The sequence below is a fragment of the Aulonocara stuartgranti genome (assembly GCF_965226115.1).
Source record: "Aulonocara stuartgranti genome assembly, chromosome: 17".
In the NCBI taxonomy this organism is placed as follows: domain Eukaryota; kingdom Metazoa; phylum Chordata; class Actinopteri; order Cichliformes; family Cichlidae; genus Aulonocara; species Aulonocara stuartgranti.
This window is the reverse complement of record NC_138953.1, coordinates 16,621,982-16,645,657: the sequence shown is the minus strand read 5'-3', so window position 1 is coordinate 16,645,657 and position 23,676 is coordinate 16,621,982. Positions and strand designations below refer to the sequence as shown.

The 23,676-nt window shown below is 40.9% G+C and overlaps 1 protein-coding gene across 8 annotated transcripts in view; it reads right to left on the bottom strand.

Annotated features, from left to right (window-relative positions):
- arhgap39 (Rho GTPase activating protein 39) overlaps positions 1–23,676 on the bottom strand; it is a 103,133-nt gene that overhangs the window by 34,744 nt on the left and 44,713 nt on the right. For all 8 annotated transcript variants that reach the window (XR_014272219.1, XR_014272220.1, XR_014272221.1 and 5 more), the window contains one exon: positions 406–819. Coding sequence is in view for 5 of the 8 variants with exons in the window: in XM_082510282.1 (XP_082366408.1) it covers positions 406–819 (414 nt within the window). In the remaining 3 variants the exon portion in view is untranslated. The remainder of the gene's footprint in view (positions 1–405; positions 820–23,676) is intronic.

Here is a 23,676-nt window from a genome sequence, read left to right as displayed (position 1 = left end):
GAACAGTTTTCGTTTTTGTTTCAGTCATTTTGACATGGGTTTTTGCCCAGAGAAGATGGGTGTTTCTACATCATATTCACATATGGCTTCTTCTTTCCATGATAAAGCTTCAACGTGCAGATAAAAATGATATGGCATAACAGACTTGTAGATCTGAAGTAAAAAGGTAAAGTACCACTATTGTATGACTTACTGTCATGCCGTTAAAAAAATCTGTGTTGAAAGTGAGAAATACATGTGTTCTTGTCTCATATTCACATAACTAAGTGGGTTTTTTTTGGGTAGACTGGGGGAGGGGGGGGGGGGGGGTGCATCATAGAGGTTGCACAGTGCCATTCTAAAGGCTGAACATTACCCTAAGCATTGTTCTAGTGTGCTGTATACCTGTAACTAACTCAGTCTTACCTATCTGCCTCCTCTCTGTTGCCTTGTTTTTCGGACAGCTCCTGGTCAAGGGAGGACGAGGTGCTTCCTTCTCGGCTGACTTCGCTGTTCCGTCCTGGGCTGTTGTCAGCAGATGCTCGCCGCCCGCCACCTGGAGGACGAGTGATGGTGGCATCTGTGTGCTGCTTCAGAGTCTGCAGCTTGGCCAAGGGTATGATGTCACATCCCTGAGGCCGATGCCACACTGTGCGTTGGGTGGAGGCGTTATAGTAGTAGAAGCGTGAAGTATTGGGGTCAAACAGCTCCCACCACTGGTTCTCACCGGTACGCTTGATGCAAACACCCTGTGGTGGGTCCCACACGCACTCACCCGTTAGCAGATTGGCATACATATGCTCCCGTGTCCGTGGCTCAATGATTTCCACCCACTCCAACCTGTAGGGGCAGATTGCAAAATGATAGAATTACAGTGGCTACATACTCCATCTGCCAGCCTAACTAGCTGGTCAACAGAGCCCATCCACACCTCCCTCCTAAAACCCTCAATGTCTAAGGTGCAGATAAACTTGAGAGGCAAATAGCCAAAGACCCCCCCAGAAAGGACCTGCAGACAACCAAGGACCCCAGAGGCGTAAATCAGACATTCTGAAGGAGACTAAGGAGAACCCACCCTACATGTTTGAGTGCCAGGGCCACAGATCCATACCCAAACCACGCAGAAGAGGCAAGCCACCCAGCCCAGTGCAAGCACCAATGACTACAAGGATCCCAGACCTAACATCCCAGGACAGCAAGGCAGTAATCACTCATGCTCCCCACCACCACCAATCAAGGCAGACACACAGATACCCAGAAACAGCAGCCCCAGCTTTCCAGCTCCCTGAAAAGTCGCCAGAGATCCAAAGACCAACCCTGGCCACCTGTAAGGCACATAGGTAGATGAGACTAAAGCCGAGCTCCCCCTAAAACAAATTCATCCAACTGTTTTTTTTATTGAGGCAGATATTCTCTCCAGATTAATGTGACCTAGAATTAAATTTGTAGTCAACTAAGGTTAATAACGGAGTTCTACAGGGTTCCATGGTAGGACCAGTTCTGTCTATGCAGACAGTGTCTTTAGAAAACATAGCATACATCTTTACTGCTATGCAGATGATACCCAACTTTATCTATCTCTGAAGCCAGATAACACACCCCAATTAGTTAACCTGCAGAAATGTCTTAAAGACATAAAAACTAGTTTATGCATTTATTACCTCTAGGCTGGTCTACTGCAATTCATTATTATCAGGATGTTTCCCCGAACTCCTTGAAAAGCTGATCCAAAATGATGCAGCAGAACGCTGACAGGGACTAGAAAGCGAGAACATATTTCCTTTTATTGGCTCCCTGGTTAAATCCAAAATTGAATTTAAAAACAAAGTACTGCACCACCCCATTAGAGCACGTCACTCTCAGACTGGGAGCTTACTTGTGTTTCCAAGGGTATTTAAAGTGGAATGGGGGTTAAGAGGCTTCAGCCTTGTGCAACCAGTTTGGATTTGGGCAGCAGACATACTTTCTACTTTTAGGATTAGAATTCAAACTTTCCATTTTGATAAAGCATATAGTTAGGGCAGGGTCAGGTGACCTGGAATCCTCAATTAGCTATGCTGCAGTAGATCTAGGCTTCTGGAGGAATCCCATTTTAATGAAATGCATTTAATCATTAGTTCATATTAATATCTGGCTCCTGTCCACAGCATGTCTTTTGTCCTATCTTCCTCCCTTTACTGCCAAACAGTGGTGGCAGATTGCCACCTCTCCCTGAGCCTGGTTCTGCTGGAGGGTTCTTCCTGTTAAAAGAGATTTTTTCCCACTCCCCTCTGTCGCCAAAGCACTTCTTACAGGGGCTCATCTAATTGGTTTTCTCTTTTTTCTCTGTATCATTGTAGGCTCTTTATTTTACAACATAAAACACGTTGAGACAACTGTTATAGTAATTTGGTGCTAAATAAATAAAACTGAACTGAATCTGTTTGCTAAAACTGCCGGACAGGACAGGTTTAAAAAAACTAAATAAAAAATGTTGTCATCCACCCTCTTTTTTGAAAAAATCTTGACCCTTCTCTTCTTTAAAGAATTTAAAGACCAATTTGAAAATTACAGTTTACTGCTAAGATTTGAAACTTACCAGTTTACATCTTATAACTGTTCCAAAGAGACAGCCCTTCTTAGCGTCTGCAGTGACATTTTGCATACTGATGCAGGCGAAGTTTTGTTCTGCCTTGACCTCTGCCTTACTGATACCGTTGAACATTTTGATCAATAGGCTGAGATACTAATGTCTAGTATTGGATGATATCTGTCTCAATGTTTCTTGTCTGTGGCTGTTTTTAAGTTCTGGTTCTCTTCGACTTCTCCTACTATAAAGTTCTGTTTTGGGCCTTTATTGTTTCTGTTATGATTTCTTCCTCTTCAGCACATTTTAAGCACTTTTAAGGAAATCTCAGTGACAATTCTCGCTGCTATGAAGGCGACATTCAGTTGCATATCTCTTTAAAGCCCAAAGATGTTTCCAAGCTGGATATTTTGAAGTACTCACATACCACAACATCACTAATTCAATTGCACTAGCTCACAATTCAGAGTACACACTAATTCTGGCTCTGGTTTTGACTTTTAGACCTGTGGATAAAGAAGCCGTCCATCCAACCAGTGTAATGGTTGGATGGACACCAGAGAACTTTCGATCTACAGCAACTTCCACGCTGTCTTCACAGCTAACAAAGTGTTGTGATGGCACAAGGGAGAGGTGTGTTTCATTCCAATCCAGGTGCCCACTAAAACCCAGCGGCAGCTATTTTCCTGCCTCCACAAGTAACTGCAGAAGACAACAAGGCAAACATGGCCACCAAAGCAAAGTAAAATTGCACTCTGTACAAAAGCAAAAGTCATCCAGTGCATGCAAAACGAGTCTCTGTCTCTAAGTAGACAGGGACTGCTTTACCATCTACCATGTTTTCTTTTATTTGTTTTTTTTTAAATAAATAGTCCTTTTGTGCACTTTGGGAGGCCAGCATAACAAATTACATGTTCAGAACATCTTCTGACTATGGTCGTGTCCAAATTCATGGGCTGCATCCTCCTGAGGACGCATTTGTACACCGATTACGTCACAGCGACGCGCCGAAGGCTGTACAAATTCGTAGACTCCTCCGAATGCAGCCGACAAATGCGTCCTCCTTTTCCCCGAATTTGAAGGATGGGTCGGGTGTGTCCTTCGTGGCCCACCATATCCCAGAATTCATAGCGTGGCCCAGCCAAACTCCAGTTTCCAATAATGGCGGCCGCTACTAAGTTTTAAAATTACTCTTATTAATCTTTCTGGGTCACAAAATAAACTTTTAACATATTTTCAGGCGAGAATGTGGGTGTGTAAACTTCAAATATCTGCTCGGTTTATCAAAATATCGCATATTTCCAAAAGTGTTTCGACGTTTTCAGAGACGTCTGTTACCCACCAGCTCGATAGCTAGCCGGGAGCTCGAGGGTCACTAAAGCCGCCGAGAACGGCACAACTCCCGGCACATCATTTTCAGATCACCGCGGACTTTCGCTGCTCGGGTTAAATGTAATATATAAGTCACTTAGAAAAACTAAAAATGTTATTGTTGGGCTTTTTTCAGTGTTTTATTTGTTCGTGAGTAAATCTGTTTGGCTGAGATTAAAGTTATTAGATTAGATAAAATAAAACTTTATTAATCCCCCGGGTGGGTTCCTCCTTGGTTTTCACACAGCTGACTAAACGTCAAACAGAAAACTGATTAAACAGAAGTGTGAGATGGTCGAGAATTTACGCCAGTGTCCTGTTATATTTTAGATAGCAAGGAGCAGACAGCCGAGTTTATTAAACTCCACCGACACAGCGGTGACGCAAATCAGAAGGCTAGACCGTCCAATTTCACAGCCGTTTACTTCCGGCCTACCCGACCTTCTGAGGACCCGGCCCACGTAGACCGCGAAGGCCGGGTCCTCAGGAGGATGCAGCCCATGAATTTGGACACGACCTATGCCTGCATTTTATATTATATATGTATATTAAAAAAACCTGCAACAATTTTGTCTTCAAAGCTGATGTATTAGAAGCAGGAAAATTAGGCAAGTGCAAACTGGTGTGAGAATTGTGCAGTGCATATGCGTCTGCAAAGCTGCAGACCAGTCAAGGTGCCCACTGCCCAGTATGGTGCTCAGTATGGACATTTTCACTACTCAAACTTACATTTGTAATGTATTGTCATGTCATGTGCTCCAAGTTCAAGATCCTTAGTTCCAGTTTATCTTTCGTTTGTTTCTTGTTGTACGTATGTACTTAGTTTTAGTTCGTTTTTTCCAGCAGTAAAGCTGACACTTTAAGTTAAATGATCAAAGAACTGACCTCACAGCCCACTGTTCATTCAGTGGGCTAGTCTCAGTTATTGTGCAAATGTACTGCTTATAAGGTTGGGAAAACCAGCAGTCAGCTGACACTGAAGAAGTCACTTTGATGAGTGACGAAAAGTTTCTCCCACTAAAAAAAGCTATGTCCAGATGAACAGAATCAACTTTTTGGGACACTTTAAGCTAAGTTTACCATCTTTGAGTCTAGCGTTTGGGTCCAACCCCTGCCTGCCACACAGCTCACCTTGACACATTTCTCTGCAGACGATCAGTTAGCTGTTTGACGACTACTCTTTCTAGAATTTTCAGAGGGCCCGGTGGCGCCAGTGTTCGGCAGCCTCACCTCTGTCAGTGCGCCCCAGGGCAGCTGTGGCTACAATGTAGCTTGCCATCACCAGTGTGTGAATGGGTGGATGACTGAATGTGTAAAGTGCTTTGGGGTTCTTAGGGACTAGTAAAGCGCTATACAAATACAGGCCATTTACCATCTTCTAAATTAGTGGATGCCATTTCCTCTGCAGCTTGCGAATTATTAATTCTACTTTAAGGTGCACATTTGAGAGTTATACCAAGGAGTCAAGTACTTCTGATTTAAGACTTTCTTTTTCAGAGGAACTACAGTGTCCAGGGTCAGATACCGTGAAGATGTAAAATTATCAACACGATAATCGACCTTGGATGGAGCAGAGTTCAGGTAACTGCTCCACACTGTTTGTACATGGCATTGAAGATGACAAAAAACGATTAATTATATCTTTAAATTAGTTCTAACACTTAGAAAGACATCTACTGTGGTGAAATCTATTCCCAACTGCTGTGTAATCCATTATTGTAAATTGTAAATTTAACCATAGACCCAGATGGAGTTTTAATTTGAAAGTCTAACTCTTAGCCTTGTCCATCCTAATTGGAAAACTCAAAAACCCACTGACTTTTTTTCTGATTTAGTACTCACTTCAGATCAAATAACTATTGTGTGTGATTTTAATATACATATAGATGCTGAAAGTGACAGAATCAACCGAGCATTTAATCTATTATTAGACTCAATTGGCTTCTCTAAAGTTATAAAAGAGCCCACCCACCACTTTAATTACACTTTGGATCTCGTTCAACGTTGTTGTTGAACTTTACATTTACAATAATGGATTCTAGAGCACCACCACATTAACCAATTATGGCCAATTAATCCCACTATCTCCGCTCTGGATCTTTATTTAACTGGCCTGTTCCGCTTCATCTGACAAGGATTCACTCTGACAACTGGTGTACCATTTCTTTCTCTCTTTTCTTTCTCATACACAAGGGGCACACATAGTACCTCGCATAACTATAGCTGCACAAGTCTCGGCAAGGCTTTCTTTAAGAGTTCAATTCAGTTTTATTTATATAGTACGAAATCACAACAGCAGTCATTGCAAAGCACTTTATATTTATATGAGGTAAAAACCCTGTACTAATGGAGACAAAATTCCCAAAATCAAGCTGGGAGCTGGTTCCACAGAAGAGGGGCGCGAAGTCTTATTAGAATTTTTGAGACAGTCCGACAATAATAAAATACATCCAAAATACATTCATAAAAAAGTTTTTTTAACATCAGGGGTGACACAATGTTTCTAATTTTAGAGATATTGCACAACTGTAAGAAAGTAGTAGTTTGTTTAATAAGCACAATAAAGTAAAAAAAAAAAAAAAAAACAACAGCCCAAGGTAATGCTACACAGATCTGGTTCTGGTTAGACATCATGTTTCAAAGATTTTTAGGGCCAAGTACAATAACCTAATCTGAGTGATGTGATTGCTGAAATGGTGTTACAGTTTTGTTTTTGTGGATGTGTGAATTTCAGAATTTGAGTAGGACCTGTTAGCTTCAGGTCCCACTTACAGAGAGGCACTGGTTTGACTGAGTTAGTAGTGTGACCATACAGCTTCAGCCTTATGTGAGTATCAAACCTCCAAATGAAAACTCAGACTGTGGCTGGTGCAGGAAAGTAAGTTCAATCTCTATAGAAGTTTCCCGGAGAAATGATAACGTCCAACCCAAGCTCTTTATTAAACCCATGATGCATTGTGCATTACAGGTTAAATAAACAGTAAATTATGGACTAATTAAATGTAAAAGGCTTTCATTCTAGCTAGATAAAATGCACATGGAAAGCATTAAAAATATAGTTAATTAGTTTGAATAACTTTGATTTTCTGAGATCTCTATTGCAACAACTCAACCTTTAAAACACAGAATAGAGGCTATAACCCTGGCATTGCTAAAAGCTCCTCCTCCCTCCCCTTAAAAAGGTCAACTTGCATAGATTGCATTTCTTCTCCCCAACCATTTGTCTTTATAAAATCACTGCTCTCCGTTGCTGGGAGACCACTGAGCACACTGGCAACACTTCCGAGGATTAAATAGGAAGAGGGTATTGGACAAGGACAGATGAGGAGTCGAGGTGGTGTGGGATAAAGCGATAAAGAAGTAGACATAAAGGCTATGATATTTCATTTCCTGCTCCTTACATAAGCAGAACCAAAATGTTCACACCTACTGGAGCTTTAACAACAAGCCCATCCTTAACAGCCCATGAGGGATTTGTAGGATTTATATCAAGTTATCAAAATAAATATTAAAAAAAACAAAACAGGTTTTCTTTTGGTAAAAAACATATTTATTAGGTCATAGGTGAATTATGACCAATTGCAATGGCCCATGTCCCACTGAGACTGCTGACAGTCTTAAGTCGAAGTATTGGAGCCTGTTCCTGCTAAGACACAATGTGACAGATACTTCTTTGAGGATTTTTTTAAAGGTGTCGTGGCATTAATGTTGCTGATGATGTCAGAAGTTGTGAAGAAAAGTTACATTTATGGAGAAACACATATCAAAGACTGCTCTCAGCTAGATCAACATCTTTTTGAACTGCTGCATTTTTTGACTAAGATGTCGCCGAGTATGGCAGCCTCGTCGCAGGCTCCCTCAAAACTACAATATTTTATGCCCTCCATATTGCACAATATTCACCTGCTGACTTTCTGTATATATATATATATATATTAGAGCTGGGCGATAGAACGATAACGATATGTATCGCGATATAACTTTTACTCGATAGAGAAATTAAGCTATCGCGATAGACCTCGCCGCTCTTGTCCTCTTTAAAAAAAAAAAAAAAAAAGGTCAGCCAATCCAAATTAAGTAGCGCAGAGCCGAACCAATCACAGCCGCAGCGTCACGTCGCGTGACTTGTTACGTACAGCACAAGTGCCAAGCCACACGTGTGTTTGTTTGGGAAGCAGCCAGCGGGTAATGGAGCCAGCGCGTAATGGAGGAAATGAGTGTGCCGACTAGAAAAATCAACCGAGCGTGACCGAAGAGAAAACAGATGATGGTTCCAATGCCGGAGAGATTGTCGAACGGAAGAGCCAAAGAAGTTCCGTAGTGTGAAGGTATTTCGGCTATTTCAAGTCTGACAAAAATAGAGTAGCGTGCACTGTAAATTGTGCCGAAAGCAAGTCTGGAAATACAATAAACTGGTGCATGCGTCACACTGTGCGCCACGTTATTGTTTTGGTGAAATGAATTTCTACAATACTGTTACTGTTAATTCTACTCTCTGCAGTGTTTAAATGCTTACATATACACACAGTTACTGTCCGTCCACACATACGACTCGGTTCTGCTTCTATGCCCCAGCTTTGTTTACTTTTTCCCACCAAGGCTTCTAGACTTCTGATTGGCCAACATTTCTGCACGGTTAGGAATCTAGCGCCACCTGCTGCTTTGGCATGTTCATAGCAGCGTTTTCCTTCATTTCTGCCTTTATGTGTGGACGGGATTATTTTTAAAACGAAAACGGAAAATCTCCGTTTTCAAAAATACCCGTGTACGTGTGGACGTAGCCTCAGTCTCTGACTGGAAGCGCTAATTCGTCATTCGGCTTTTGTCAGACTAAAGTAACTGTTAAAACTGTTTGAAAAGCTAAGCTATACAACAAGGAGAGATTGAGAATTTCCTTTTAGTTCTCAGTTTATTTGATATTGACAAAAGTTAGTCAGTTTTGTCTGTTCTTCTGTAAAACAAACTAAGATTTATTTTTAGAATTAATATTTTGTTTCTAAGTGGAATTGACAAATTAGTCTGTTTCGTTTGTTCTATTTTGAAACTTAAACGCTTTAGCGGCTGCCTTTTGTGTAGTTTGCAATATTTGCCTTTATTTATCTGAAAAAGTCTCATGTTCCTTAAGTACATCTACCTTGTTGAACTTATTATGGGAAATAAATATTTAAATAAAAACAAGCTGCTGATTATTTCACATTTTACTTGTGAGCAACGGCACATTTAAATCTTACAAATATAGTTATTTGGCTTATATCGTGATTAGGGGTGGGTTTTTATAATCGATTCATCGATTAAAATCGATTCTGGCTTGGATAACGTAAAATCGATTCATTAAAATCCTGAATCGATTCATTAAAATCCTGAATCGATTTTTTTAATATAAATTTATTTTGCCCGAAATGCCAGAATCTCTGGTGACATCTCACAAAATTTCAAGAACCACCAAACAGTTAAGACAGTAAATGAGAGCAGGAACACGGATTCTGCACATAGACTTAAACACACAGCGCGACCCGCGGATCAGAATCAGTGAGATGTCGCCTTTCTCACCCGACAGCAAGGACACGGCCGGGGCTGAAAGCCGACAGCTTGCTGATTCTGATGTGTCGGCGGGTCCAAGCTTTGTGTTCACGCCCTTTATGCGCCGATTCTAAAGCTCTTAGTTTGATCTCTCTCCAAACAATATTGACCGAACCAGCAGCAAAAGAAGATTCACATAAACATCGTCATGTATTCACTCTGACTTTTACTGTTTTGCTTCCACCGCGATGCACAGCTCTCTCTCTCTCTCTCTCTATCTCTGTACTTCAAGAACAGTTTCCCTTTCTTCATTATTCGCTTGCTTGTTACGCACAAGTCTACTGTTGTTTACAGCGCTGTCAGCCGCTATTTTTTTCCCTTTTACATTCTTCCGAAAAGAAAACCTCATTTCTGCTGTTCAATACTGAACAGATTTAAACTTTTTAAAATTATTCAAAATGCAAAACGCTTAACCATGTCTCTAATAAAACCGCTGTAACTTCAGAGGTAATGTTCATATGTTGATTAATGGTTTTCTTTCGTTTTTGATGTACTGCAGAATATTTTATAAAATCCCAGGCCAGGAAAATCACCTTCATGTTTTTCTGTGTTTTATCTTCAGCTACTTTGACACAAAGGTATCTGCTGTGACGCTCACACCTTTGATAAAGTCTTGCGTGTGTCAGCTTCCTTTTTATTGATACAAAAATATGTAAATGTACTGATCTGAATTATAATATTTCTGACTGTCAAAATATCCCAGATTTAAATCGAATCGAATCGAATTAAATCGAATTAAATCGAATCGTGGATCTAATCGATTCGGGACCTTGTGAATCGGAATTGAATCGATTCTAGAAATCAGTGACGATACCCAGCCCTAATCGTGATAGATATCGTTATCGCCTGAAATGAAAAAAACATATCGTGATATGAAAAAATCTCATATCGCCCAGCTCTAATATATATATATATATATATATATATATATATATATTAGGGGTGCAACGATACTCGTATCGATATTGAACCGTTCGATACAGTGCTTTCGGTTCGGTACGCATATGTATCGAACAATACAAAATTTGTAATTTATTTTATCAACTTTCCTTCTGACGATGCTGTCTGTGTTGAGCGCTCAGTGTATCTGCGTTCGACTACTCCGCCTAGGCTGCACTGTCGAGCGCAGATCCACTGAGCGCTCAACACAGACAGCATAGTCAGAAGGAAGAGCGCAGGGCAAGCTGGCGAGACAGAAGTTAAGCTCTCCTTGCAACATGGCAAATTGAACCTCCCCCACCCTCATTCAGATCTGGCGTTTGGAATTATTTTGGTTTTCATGTGACTATGACCCTGAAGGTAAGCGCGTCATGGACTAAAGTAAAACAGTATGTTGGATGTGCCATGCAATGCTCAATTACATGGGTGGGAACTAGTGTGTTAGCGCAGTTAGCTCGTTAACGTGTTGGCCGTCTAGCCCCATGCAGGGGTAGCTCGTTAACGGAGATTTGCCGTGTTGTGGCGTTAACGTCATTTCAACGAGATTAACGCTGACAGCACTAGTGGGAACACAACGAATATGACTGCACATTTACACCGACATCATCCTAGTGCAAAGACAAGTGGAAGCAGACAAAAACAACAAGCATGCATGCTACAAACTTTACCCGAGTCATTTAGACAGCCGTTAGCACATGATTCTCCTTATGGGAACCTGATATGTTTAATATTGTGGCGAGCTCAGACAAGGAGGAGACGGAGGTGTCGTTTGGTCTTGCTTCCCGTGAGCTAGCCAGGGAGCACAGCCGTTTATTGACATCTGCAGAAGAACACTGCCGCTAGCTAACTGCTCAGCGCGGCAACCGCACAGCAACAACAACACACAGAGCGCCCTCTGACCCCGGAAGGACACACCGTCGCAGCGAGAAGGCGTCACCCGTCACTATGGCAACATAAACAAAACATAACTGTACAAACAGAACCCCGAACAGCCCTGACCCGCTACATAGCCCCCACCTAAGGGGTCAGTCGTCCCCGACTACCCCATTACCCCACACAAAGTCCTGCAAATGTCCAGGTGCCTTCTTTTGGCGCACCGGCCGGTCACGACCGGCGGGGGAAAAGTCACTCGGGTCAGAACATGGGGTGCCACCATCATCCCACTTCTGACACCAATGTGGCGAGCTCAGACAACGAGGAGACGGAGGTATCGTTTGGTCTTGCTTCCCGTGAGCTAGCCAGGGAGCACAGCCGTTTATTGACATCTGCAGAAGAACACTGCCGCTAGCTAACTGCTCAGCGCGGCAACCGCACAGCAACAACAACAACACACAGGGCGCCCTCTGACCCTGGAAGAACACACCGTCTCAGCGAGAGGGCGTCACTCGTCACTATGGCAACATAAACAAAACATAACTGTACAAACAGAACCCCGAACAGCCCTGACCCGCTACAATATGCTGCTGAGAATATAGCCCAGAAGAAGCGTATAGTATAGCTTTTATTTTGGAAAGAGCCATTTCTCTGTAATAAACTCTCTTTTCCAAAGATGAGTGATTCCTCAATCAGATTTATTTTTTTAATTACTTTTGTTTCAGCAACATTAAATTTAAAAACTGTACTTTTGAGTTAAAATATATATTTATAATTTTAATAAATGACAAATTAAAAAGGCATGAACATTTTTTTGTATCGAAAAAATATCGAACCGTGACACCAAAGTATCGAATCGAACCGAACCGTGAATTTTGTGTATCGTTGCACCCCTAATATATATATATATATATATATATATATATATATATATATATATATATATATATATATATATATATATATATATGTGTGCAATACACACACACACACACACCATTACATGGGGGCAGGGATAGCTCAGTAGGTAGAGTGGTGGCCCCATGATCGGAAGGTCGGGGGATCGACTCCACTGAATGGCTACCCTGAGGTACCCCTGAGCAAGGTACCGTCCCTACACACTGCTCCCCGGGCGCTGCACTGGTGGCTGCCCACTGCTTCACTGGGTGAATGGGTTAAATTCAGAGGAACTATTTCCCTATGGGGACTAACACGCACACTTTACTTTACACTTTTACATAGGTTTACAGTGTTTCAAACATTAAACATTTGGTTTGCTTACCAAACCAAAACAAAAGGAAAAAAAAAAAGGTGCTTCAAAAGAAGAAGGCAAAAAGACCGCAGGATGAGTATACTGCCACGAGGATGAACTTAAGAGGTGCAGTCTGTGATTTTGCTGAGCAAAAGACCCAAATGATGACATTCAAATAGGCGAGCAGTAGGGATGGATGATAGTCTCAAAATTATCTAAAATTATAAATTATAGTGGCCTCCTCGTGGTTAACCAGGAGGTCAAGGGTGGAGAGTAAGCAGGTCAGGGGCCCAACTGGAGACCAGCAATAATTCAGAAGGGGTTGGCCAGAAGACCAGGAGGGAAAACTGAGCTATTCTGTGGGTCAGCTGGTAGGCCGGTACTGCTCTCTGGCCATAATACATATGGTCGCCTGCTCACCCACTGAGCTAAAACGGTGCCACCTCCCATTGTACTTTTAAATATGCTAGGAACCACAAGTACGCTTGCAGTTTGAGAGTAAAGTGCTCGATTAGCAGTGATGTGGTATTATGCAGACTTTACGATAAGCTGGGGCCTTTAGATGTTGTTCTGGGTTCTTTTGTGACCTCCTAGATGGGTTTTCAGCGTGCTCTGGGAGACATTTTGGTAGGCCAGTCACTCCTGGGATGGTTCATCACTGTTCCAAGATTTTCCATTTGTGGATAATGGCTCTCACTCTGGTTCACTGGAGTACTAAACCCTAAAGAAATGTTGTTGTAACCGTTCCTAGACTGATAAACGTCAATGCCTTTGTTTATCAGCTGTTTCTTTAGGTCAGGGCATGATGTGTTGCTATGTGACATCTTTTAGCCTACCTCACTTTATCAGACTGGTTCTATTTAAGCGATCTCTTGATTCAACAGGCCTGGCAGTAATCAGGCCCGGGTGTGGTAGTGCAATTAAACTCAGCTTTCAAAAACAAGAGGAAATAAAGAAGATTAAAGCTGCAAGCTGCAAGGATCTTGCACTTGTGGCTAACCCCTGCCGAACACCTTAAATGCCCACTAGGTGGCAATGGAGAGTCTATTGAATAATCGATAGATTACTCACAATTACTAAAATTATCGATAGCTGCAGCCCTACATGAAATAGCTTATTAGTTTTTTCCATTACATTTGTGACCTAGAAAAAAAGCAAAATGACTTAACTGGGTTAGGATTAAGTTCAGTGATATCGAGAATATATGGGGAGTGATGTGCTTGCAGTCATTCCCCAAATCTATGTGAATGTTATCATGACCACTGGTTAATGATCTTAAGAATTTTCATACTAACGATCATGAAAATAAACTCAAAGTCAGTTGTGTTTGTTTCGGGAAACTGCGGAGACTGAAGACGTCACTTGAATGAGTGACAAAACATTTCTCCCATTAAAATAAAGATAAGAGAAAATTGAGGCAGCAACTAATTGGGCAAAACCCAGACTTCTGAGGCAGATCACTTTCCAATAGCTAAAAGAATGATTCAGCACTCTACGCATACTAACACAGCTTGATCTTAAAAAAGAAAAACAGATCCCCAACAGTGTCACCCACAAAGCACCCCCACACCATCACACCTCCTCCTTCACGGTGGGAACCATGCATGCAGAGACCATCCGTTCACCTTTTCTGCATCACACAAAGACAGGGCGAGTGGAACCAAAGATCTCAAATTTGGACTCATCAGACCAAAGCAGGGATTTCCACTGGTATAGTGCCCATTCCTTGTGTTTCTTGGCCCAATCAAATCTCTCCTGCTTGTACTTTTGGACACATTGAAAGTTTTAGCAATTTTTTGGACTGAGTGACATTCAGTTCTTAAATTAATGATGAACTGTTGTTTCTCTTTACTTAGCTGATTGGTTTGTGCAATAATATGAATTCTAAAAGTTGTCAAATAGGGCTATCAGCTGTGTACAAACCTGACTTCTGCACAACACAACTGATGGTCCCAACACCATTAAGAAGGCAAGAAATTCCAGAAATGAACCCTGACAAGGCACAGCTGTGAAGTGAAAACCATTTCAGGTGACTACATCATGAAGCTTATTGAGAGAAGGCCAAGGGTTTGCAGCGCAGTCAACAATGGGTGGCTTCTTGAGAAATCTAAAATATAAGACATATTTAGAGTTACTAAATACTTTTTTTCTTTTCTAGGTAATTCCATATATCTTGCTTCATATATTTGATGTCTTCAGTATGTATCTACAATGTAGATAGTGGTAAAAACATTAAATGAGAAGGTGTGTCCAGACTCTTGACTGTTTGGTGTTCATTAAAATGCTTTCAGAATACGGCAAATGTACAATGATTCAGCTCATAAATCATGACACACTGCTCTCCCTAACATAAGCTCACTTAACTCATTCACTGCCATTGACGTCTATAGCCGTCAATTGCAGTGAATGAGTCAATGGGTTTAACTCATTCACTGCCAATGGCTGGCAGTGAATTAGTTAATAGGTTGAAAGTATCAGTATCGGTAATACTTCCCTTAATCTACTTGGTATCAGATCGATACCAAACTCTGTGATATCCTACAGCACTAGCACAAACAACATGTCAGGCCAAAACTGTACATCTTAAAGAATATATACCAGGAAAGCTGATCTGGCAACCGTATCGGGCTTTAAGGATGTCCTGTGGCAGGTTACAATGTTCCAACTGCAACTACAAATGCTTTCAGATGGGGAGCTGGTGGCACACAAAGGTATTTCTTGGCCAGGCATCTCACTGCTGAATAGGCAACTTCATGTTCCTTCCACCATTTAAGAGGGTCAGCTTCACTCTCTACACAAACTGCCAATAAGTAGCTAGAAATGTAATTATTGATTTGCTCCCACTGTATGAAAGCAGTGACTGCAGTGATATGACAGAGATACATTTAAAAATGTATCTCTGTCATGTGTCAGCTGAGTCCTCAGTCACAATCCTCAGTCTAATACAAGCACAGACACACACCTGACACTTCTGTCGGTCTGCCCCAGGGCAGCTGTGGCTACAACTGTGGTTTGCCTCCACCAGTGTGTGAATGTGAGAGTGTCTAGAAAATATATAAATGCAATCCATTATAAGACCGATAGTTTATGTACGTTTCAGTTGCATAACTGGTAGATCTATAAGTTGGCTATCACTTATGAAAATACTTGTCTGATGGTCAATAGACATATTTAGCTCTGTAGCTGATTCTATAAACTTTGTATTTAACATTATGCCTACCATATTTTTTCTTACTTCAAATCAACTGATTCAGTATCGCACTCACCAAAGGCAAGATGAAGTCTGTGACCAAAACACTGCAAGCTCAGCCACTTGGTCAGCTGAACCACCTTGACTCTATGTCAGTCATTAAAGCTTCAGGTTGAACTTCCAGCTTATGAGGCCAACCTGCAGAGCTTCACTTATATGCGCTCCCATGTGGTGTTGGAGGAAGTAGCTGGTCTGGAAACAGGCACTTTTCAGTTTACAATTAAATGTTTCAGTGACACTCGTGTATGACTCACAGATCCTGTGAGCCATTTTTGCCACATATGTACATGGCTGGCACATATGTGCCTGGCACATATCGGCACTGATATGTGGTCCAGTGTTTTTAGTGATATGACAGGCCACTGCTTTAGTAATGTCACTCCACGTCTCACTTTTTCACTCACAGCACAGGTATATTTGTTTTTAGTGTGGTTTATATCAGGCAGGAGACTGAAAATACTGCACGGTCTGGGCTACAGCACGCAGTTTCACACATTCTTCATACTGCACTTTATGGTGCTGTTGTAAATGGTGGAAAAGATTATAAGTGGTTGAAACTTTTGTTGGGACAACAAAAGTTTCAACCACTAATCTCCCAGGTTGAATCAAAACCATCTCCAAGTAACTGAGCCATTGTTTTTCTTTCTACCACCCAGCTCCTATTCGATAGCTACCATCCAGTTCAGATCCGTCTCCATTCTGTCACTGGCTGCAGGTGAAGCGATTGGGGAGGGGGGGGTTTATTCGGTGAGGAAGAGAGGTGGGGCAGAGTGACATTGTGTAGAGACAAATGTGGACAAGGCTCTATACTTATAATTGTAACACAGCATCGACTACATCCATATAAATGATATGGTCTCATCTTATATCTAGCATGAAAGTATATCAATATTTCTTAAAAAACACTATATCTCACCCATTCCTAATATAAACATACATAAGCAATGTTTGCTTTAGCAAGAAAGATATAAAGTGTTTCATTAGGAAGCAGTTCAGTTATGTATCATCATCCTGATAATAATTGTGTTTTTTAACTGCAACGTCTGGTTGTGATTGCTGCATACAAATTACATGCAACAATAATATACATTATGTATTAGAAAAGATGTAAACTTACCACACACACATTTGGGTGAGGAAAAGTTAAATTGCTTAGGTTTCAAATATTGTGATCCAGGGATCTGATGAAATTCCCATGGTTGATCAGACTCTAAAGACATATTTATGTCAGATTAAGACAAATTAAAAATACTTTCTAATTTCTAATTTGGAAACATCAATGTTACTGCTGTTGGAGACACATTACACACAAAATGCCGGCTTAATGGATGGTCTAAAAAGCTTCCTTGAAACAGTGGTCTTGAGGCACTTCCTTACAAGGAGACACAAGAAACACAGGATAAACTAAATGTGGGATGAACTAAATCTAAGAAATTCTTGTTTTATTCTTGTTCTCTTATTTTTTTGCACAGCACTTTCATCGGCTGTTATGTTGTTTTAAAGTGCGTTAGAAATAAAGTTGAAGTGGAAAGTTTATAAAGGCTCGTGTGATGCATGGTTGGGCATGTGAAATTAGCTTAACAGCTAAACCATAAAAATCACACGTTGTGAATACATACTCCTAAATTTTAGGGCAACATTCGAGACCTGTAGCGAGTAGTTGAAAGTAGAAACATAGTAAACTCCCATGAGAAATTACCGAATAGGCAGGACTGAAACAGGATCTGGAACTTTTTGCCACCAGGTCCAATATTTAGGTTAGTAAAGACCCTCCATAAAAGTAGGACTGGACAGATGGTTTGAAAGAGTATAAGAGGCCATTTATGTCCACTGTGAATGACCATCATTAAACAGGTGTTGGCTTACGACACCAATTGTTAACCAAGTACAATGCAGACTTGAGGTCCCTTCCAACACCAGTTTGGGTGTTTGTTGGTTTGGTGTTTTGTTTTTTGTTTGTCTTTTTTAAAACGCAGTTTAAGTTTATTCTATAGAAAACATCCGGTTACCAAGTTATCAGTTAATCAGCTCTAGTGTCAGGAGCCTGGAGGAGATCATTTTGCTCAGCTTTCCTATAACTGGTACATGAACTCATTCGTATATAGCACTTTTCTACTCTACAAGCACTGAGAGCGCTTTATACAACATTCCTCATTAACCTATTCGCACCCTTTCATACAACACTTCTTGTGTTTAAGTGCTTTTTATCAGACATTCACACTCTGCTGGACACATTGGAGAGTAACTTGGGGTTAGTATCTTGGCCAAGGATATTTGGCATACAGACTGGAGCAGCCAGGGATCGAATCACCAATCTTCAGATTAGAAGGTGACCAGTTCTACCTTCTTGCTACTACAGCAAGTGTAAAAGCATTCACAACTGATTAAACCTAAAAATATCAATTATTGATAGTCAATTTGCTGCTTAACCTCCTAAACCTCTTTCACAGCATGCATTTTTAATTTCTCTTTGATATTTGGGCTGATTGGGACCTGATGAATGTAAAAACAAAGAATTACCTGATTTTTTTTTTTTTACCTGATTTTTCTTTCTAAGAGAAATGAGAGCCACATATGAGGATATTCGTTTAACATTTTGATCGAACAGTAGCAGTATAATGTCCTCATAAGTGGATATCAGGCCCTTGTACAGTAAAATGGACTATTTTGGTCTACATAACTCAAAATGTGATGTCCACATATGTGGACGCCAGGTCCTAGGAGGTTAAAGGACCGTGCTGAATCAATCCTGTGCACTGAGCCAAAGGCCTACCACACCTGGTGCATGGTCTTTCAATTAGTGAAACATAAAGACCTGCTTGACCTCTAATTTTCTGCTTCTAAATTCAGATAAAACTGAAGTTAATTTACTCGGCCCTAAAAGTCTTAGGCTATGTTCACACTGCAGGTCTTAATGCTCAATTCCGATTTTTTGATCAAACCCGATTTTTTTGTCTGCTTGTTCACACTACAAATAAAATGTGACAGCAAACGCGCTCTAGTGTGAACGCTCAAAGCGGCCCGCATGCGCAAAAGAAGACGTCACACACAACGTGCTCTGTTTAGACCCAGAGCAAACAATATTGTTTGACTGATGGCCCTTAATATAAAGACTTCGGGCTTTATGTCTCCCAATTTTGCTTTAAGTTATAAAGTTATTTTGTTATTTAGATATGGCCTAATAATGATCCTTATTGCCGTTTTAGAGAGCAGCGCTGCTTCAAAGGATAGTTGCAGATTTCTGTCAGAATCTGCAGATTATACAGTACAAATAAAATGTTCACATTTCTCTAGAGCTGGGCGATAGAACGATAACGATATGTATCGCGATATAACTTTTACTCGATAGAGAAATTAAGCTATCGCGATAGACCTCACCGCTCTTGTCCTCTTTAAAAAAAAAAAAAAAGGTCAGCCAATCCAAATTAAGTAGCGCAGAGCCGAACCAATCACAGCCGCAGCGTCACGTCGCGTGACTTGTTACGTACAGCACAAGTGCCAAGCCGCACGTGTGTTTGTTTGGGAAGCAGCCAGCGGGTAATGGAGCCAGCGCGTAATGGAGGAAATGAGTGTGCCGACTAGAAAAATCAACCGAGCGTGACCGAAGAGAAAACAGATGATTGTTCCAATGCCGGAGAGATTGTCGAACGGAAGAGCCATAGAAGTTCCGTAGTGTGAAGGTATTTCGGCTATTTCAAGTCTGACAAAAATTAGAGTAGCGTGCACTGTAAATTGTGCCGAAAGCAAGTCTGGAAATACAATAAACTGGTGCATGCGTCACACTGTGCGCCACGTTATTGTTTCAGTGAAATGAATTTCTACAATACTGTTACTGTTAATTCTACTCTCTGCAGTGTTTAAATGCTTACATATACACACAGTTACTGTCCCTCCACACATACGACTCGGTTCTGCTTCTATGCCCCAGCTTTGTTTACTTTTTCCCACCGAGGCTTCTAGACTTCTGATTGGCCAGTATTTCTGCACGGTTAGGAATCTAGCGCCACCTGCTGCTTTGGCATGTTCATAGCAGCGTTTTCCTTCATTTCTGCCTTTATGTGTGGACGGGATTATTTTTAAAACGAAAACGGAAAATCTCCGTTTTCAAAAATACCCGTGTATGTGTGGACGTAGCCTCAGTCTCTGACTGGAAGCGCTAATTCGTCATTCGGCTTTTGTCAGACTAAAGTAACTGTTAAAAGTGTTTGAAAAGCTCAGCTATACAACAAGGAGAGATTGAGAATTTCCTTTTAGTTCTCAGTTTATTTGATATTGACAAAAGTTAGTCAGTTTTGTCTGTTCTTCTGTAAAACAAACTAAGATTTATTTTTAGAATTAATATTTTGTTTCTAAGTGGAATTGACAATTTAGTCTGTTTCGTTTGTTCTATTTTGAAACTTAAACGCTTTAGCGGCTGCCTTTTGTGTAGTTTGCAATATTTGCCTTTATTTATCTGAAAAAGTCTCATGTTCCTTAAGTACATCTACCCTGTTGAACTTATTATGGGAAATAAATATTTAAATAAAAACAAGCTGCTGATTATTTCACATTTTACTTGTGAGCAACGGCACATTTAAATCTTACAAATATAGTTATTTGGCTTATATCGTGATATAGATCGTTATCGCCTGAAATGAAAAAAACATCGTGATATGAAAAAATCTCATATCGCCCAGCTCTACGTTTCTCCAATGTTGTCTTCCCAACAGTTTCACTAACATCTACACTGGATGGCCAGGAAGCGTTCACGATGTCTTCTCAGGCGCTTCTCCGGTGCTGTTAATTGGCATCTGTCTTGTGTCAATGACGTAAAAGACGGATTTAATGCGACATGAGCGACCGTGGCTCAGGGGGTTGGGAATCGCATCTGTAACCGGAAGGTCGCCGGTTCGATCCCCGGGCTCTCTGTCCTGGTCGTTGTGTCCTTGGGCAAGACACTTTACCCTACTTGCCTACTGGTGATGGCCAGAGGGGCCGATGGCACGATATGGCAGCCTTGCTTCTGTCAGTCTGCCCCAGGGCAGCTGTGGCTACAACCGTAGCTGCCTCCACCAGTGTGTGAATGTGAGAGTGAATGAATAGTGGTATTGTAAAGCGCTTTGGGTGCCTTGAAAAGCGCTATATAAATCCAATCCATTATTATCATTATGACCGTTCAAACAGCAGTCGCTTTCTAAAATATCAGATATATATCGGATTCAGGACCACATACGAAAGTGACCCAGGTCGGATTTGAAAATATCGGATTTGTGCCGTTCACACTGTCATACCAAGATCGGATATGGGTCGCATAGGGTCAAAAAAGTCGGATTTGATGCGCTTTCGCCTGCAGTGTGAACGTAGCCTTAAAAATATGGAGTCTAATCTTACTCTGGGTGGCATTACCATAGCCTCCAGTAACAGTGAGGAATGTTGGAGTCATTTTTGAGTAACGTAAGTCTAATGTGCCTTGTAAACAAATATATAATACTGTTTTTTTTTTCCCAATTAGAAGCATCCTGTCTGAGAGCAAGCTGAAAAACTAGTTTGTGCAATTATTCCTTCTTGGCTAGAACACCAATTCATTATTGTCAAAACTCCCTAAGAACTTCAGTTAAACCAAAATGTTGCAGCAAGAGTACTGACAGCATATTTCACCCACACTAGCTCCCTGTTAAATCCAGAATCCAATTTAAAATCCTTCTCACCACATACAAGGTCTTGAATAATCAAGCCTCATCTTATTTTAAAGACTTTACAGTATCGTATCACCCCAATAGAGCACTTCACTTTCAGACTGCTGGTGTATTTGTTGTTCCTGGAGTATTTAGAAGTGGAATGGGAGGGCCTTCTCTTCCTAAGTCTGTTCTGTTAGAGGTTTCTTCCTGTTAAAAGGGAGATTTTCCCATTGTCACCAAGTATTTGCTCATAGGGGGTCATCTGATTTTTAGGGTTTTTTTCCTATTTTGTCTCTATAATTGTACAGCCTTTACCTGACAGTTTAAAGCAGCTTGAGGGAGCTGCTGTTGTGATTTGGTGGTATATAAATAAAATGGAATTGAACTCAATAATGAAGCCGGGTTCAAGGAACATTGCATTGCCACATAATGCCCTATAACACCGGACCTTAAAGAAACACTCTAAGATAGAGAAACGACAACAAGACCTTCTCCATGATACAGTCACTCTCCTTCAGATGCCCACCCCGGTTCACAGGATGGTGGAAGAGGATTCCATGGCTGAAACAGAGGGCGTACCTGAGGCAGATGACAACCACTCTGACACCTGTTCTTACTGCAAACAAAAAAGACATGCTGGGCCTGTGACTGCCCCATGAAGAGGGGCTAGAAGTGTTAATGGACCAACTGACCAAGCGAGGTGTTCCAGAGGAGGAAGCCACAGCTGCATATAACACACACACGCTCCTGCAATGAAGAAGTACTTGCTACTACCCATATGGAAAAGATATATATATAAATCTTATAAAGTTTGTATCTGTCTTGTCTGAAACTTGTATGAAAAGCATATAAGAGATAAAACAGATATAAGATCCCTTGAAAAATTATATAATGAAGCTTGTATGTTTTGGATACTTACTAAAACAATATATGAAAGTAATGAGAAAGTGGCCACTTTCATGAGTAAATCACATATAAGTTTTTACTATTTCTTTTCCATATGGGTAACCTTGATACACCTACCTACACCAATACAGACAGCAATTAAGCCTTTAGAGCAGAAGAATGATTCTTTGACTTGTACTTATGTAAAATACTCACATAAAGCTTATAAAGCTTTCCCCAATTATACTTTGAATATTAGTGGCAAAGACATTGATTGTCTGACAGATTTTGGTACCACGTACTGTTATCAGAGTAGTTGGATTTCCTGCTTCGAGTGACAGTTTTCTGTTTGATCCTGTAGTACTATTGTTAAAGAAAATTTCACTGCCCCCTTGCGTTGTGGTGGTGCTAATGACACATTCATTTTTATGCTCCCCTCCTGTCCCTGACAATCTGTTGGTTGGCGATTTGATGTTTCTGATGGTGCGTGTGTGTGTGTGCATGCGTGCGTGCGTATGCAGACACACACAGACATATATATCTGTAATCACACTCCTTCTGCAGCTGTTCTGGATTTTACTACAAGTGATTTGATTTATATTGTGATTTTGTTTCCATATCCAAAGATCCAAAGCAACTACCAGTGACAACAATACCCCATCAGCCTTGTATGGCTGAAGGGTAAAAATGATTGTGAATAGATTGTATACAGGGCAGTAAAAAAGCATTTGCCTCTTTTCTGACTATTAATTTGTCTTAAAATCATTTTTGATATTAGATAAAGATAACCACAGTAAATACAAAATGCAGTTTTTATATGATTGTTGAATTATTTTATTTTTAAAGGAAAGAGGATTGCCAAATCTGCCAGGCTTTATGTGAAAAATGATTTGCTCTCCTTGTCAAATCATGAACTGGGACTAACCACATGTTTCGGGAAGCTGAGTTAAATTTCACCAGCCGCACTCAGGCCTGATTACTGCCAGACCTGCGGCATCAAGAAATCTCCTAAATAAAACCTGCCAACATGAAAAAGATGTCAAAAAGCAATCGGTCGTGCCACAAACAACAGAAAACGGAAAACTAAAGCCCTTCACATCTGATTGTCTGGAAAAGGGTTTGGACACTCAAGTGAACCACAGAGAGAGCCACTATTCAAAAATGGGGTAAACTTAAAAATTACTTTAGCATGAGTAGCCACCCAACTGAAATTATTTCAAGACCAGATCAACAAATAGATGATCCCCAAGAATTCTGGGAAAATTCTGTGGGCTGACTGATGAGACAAAATCTGAACTTTCTGGGAGGTTTAAGTCCCATTTTA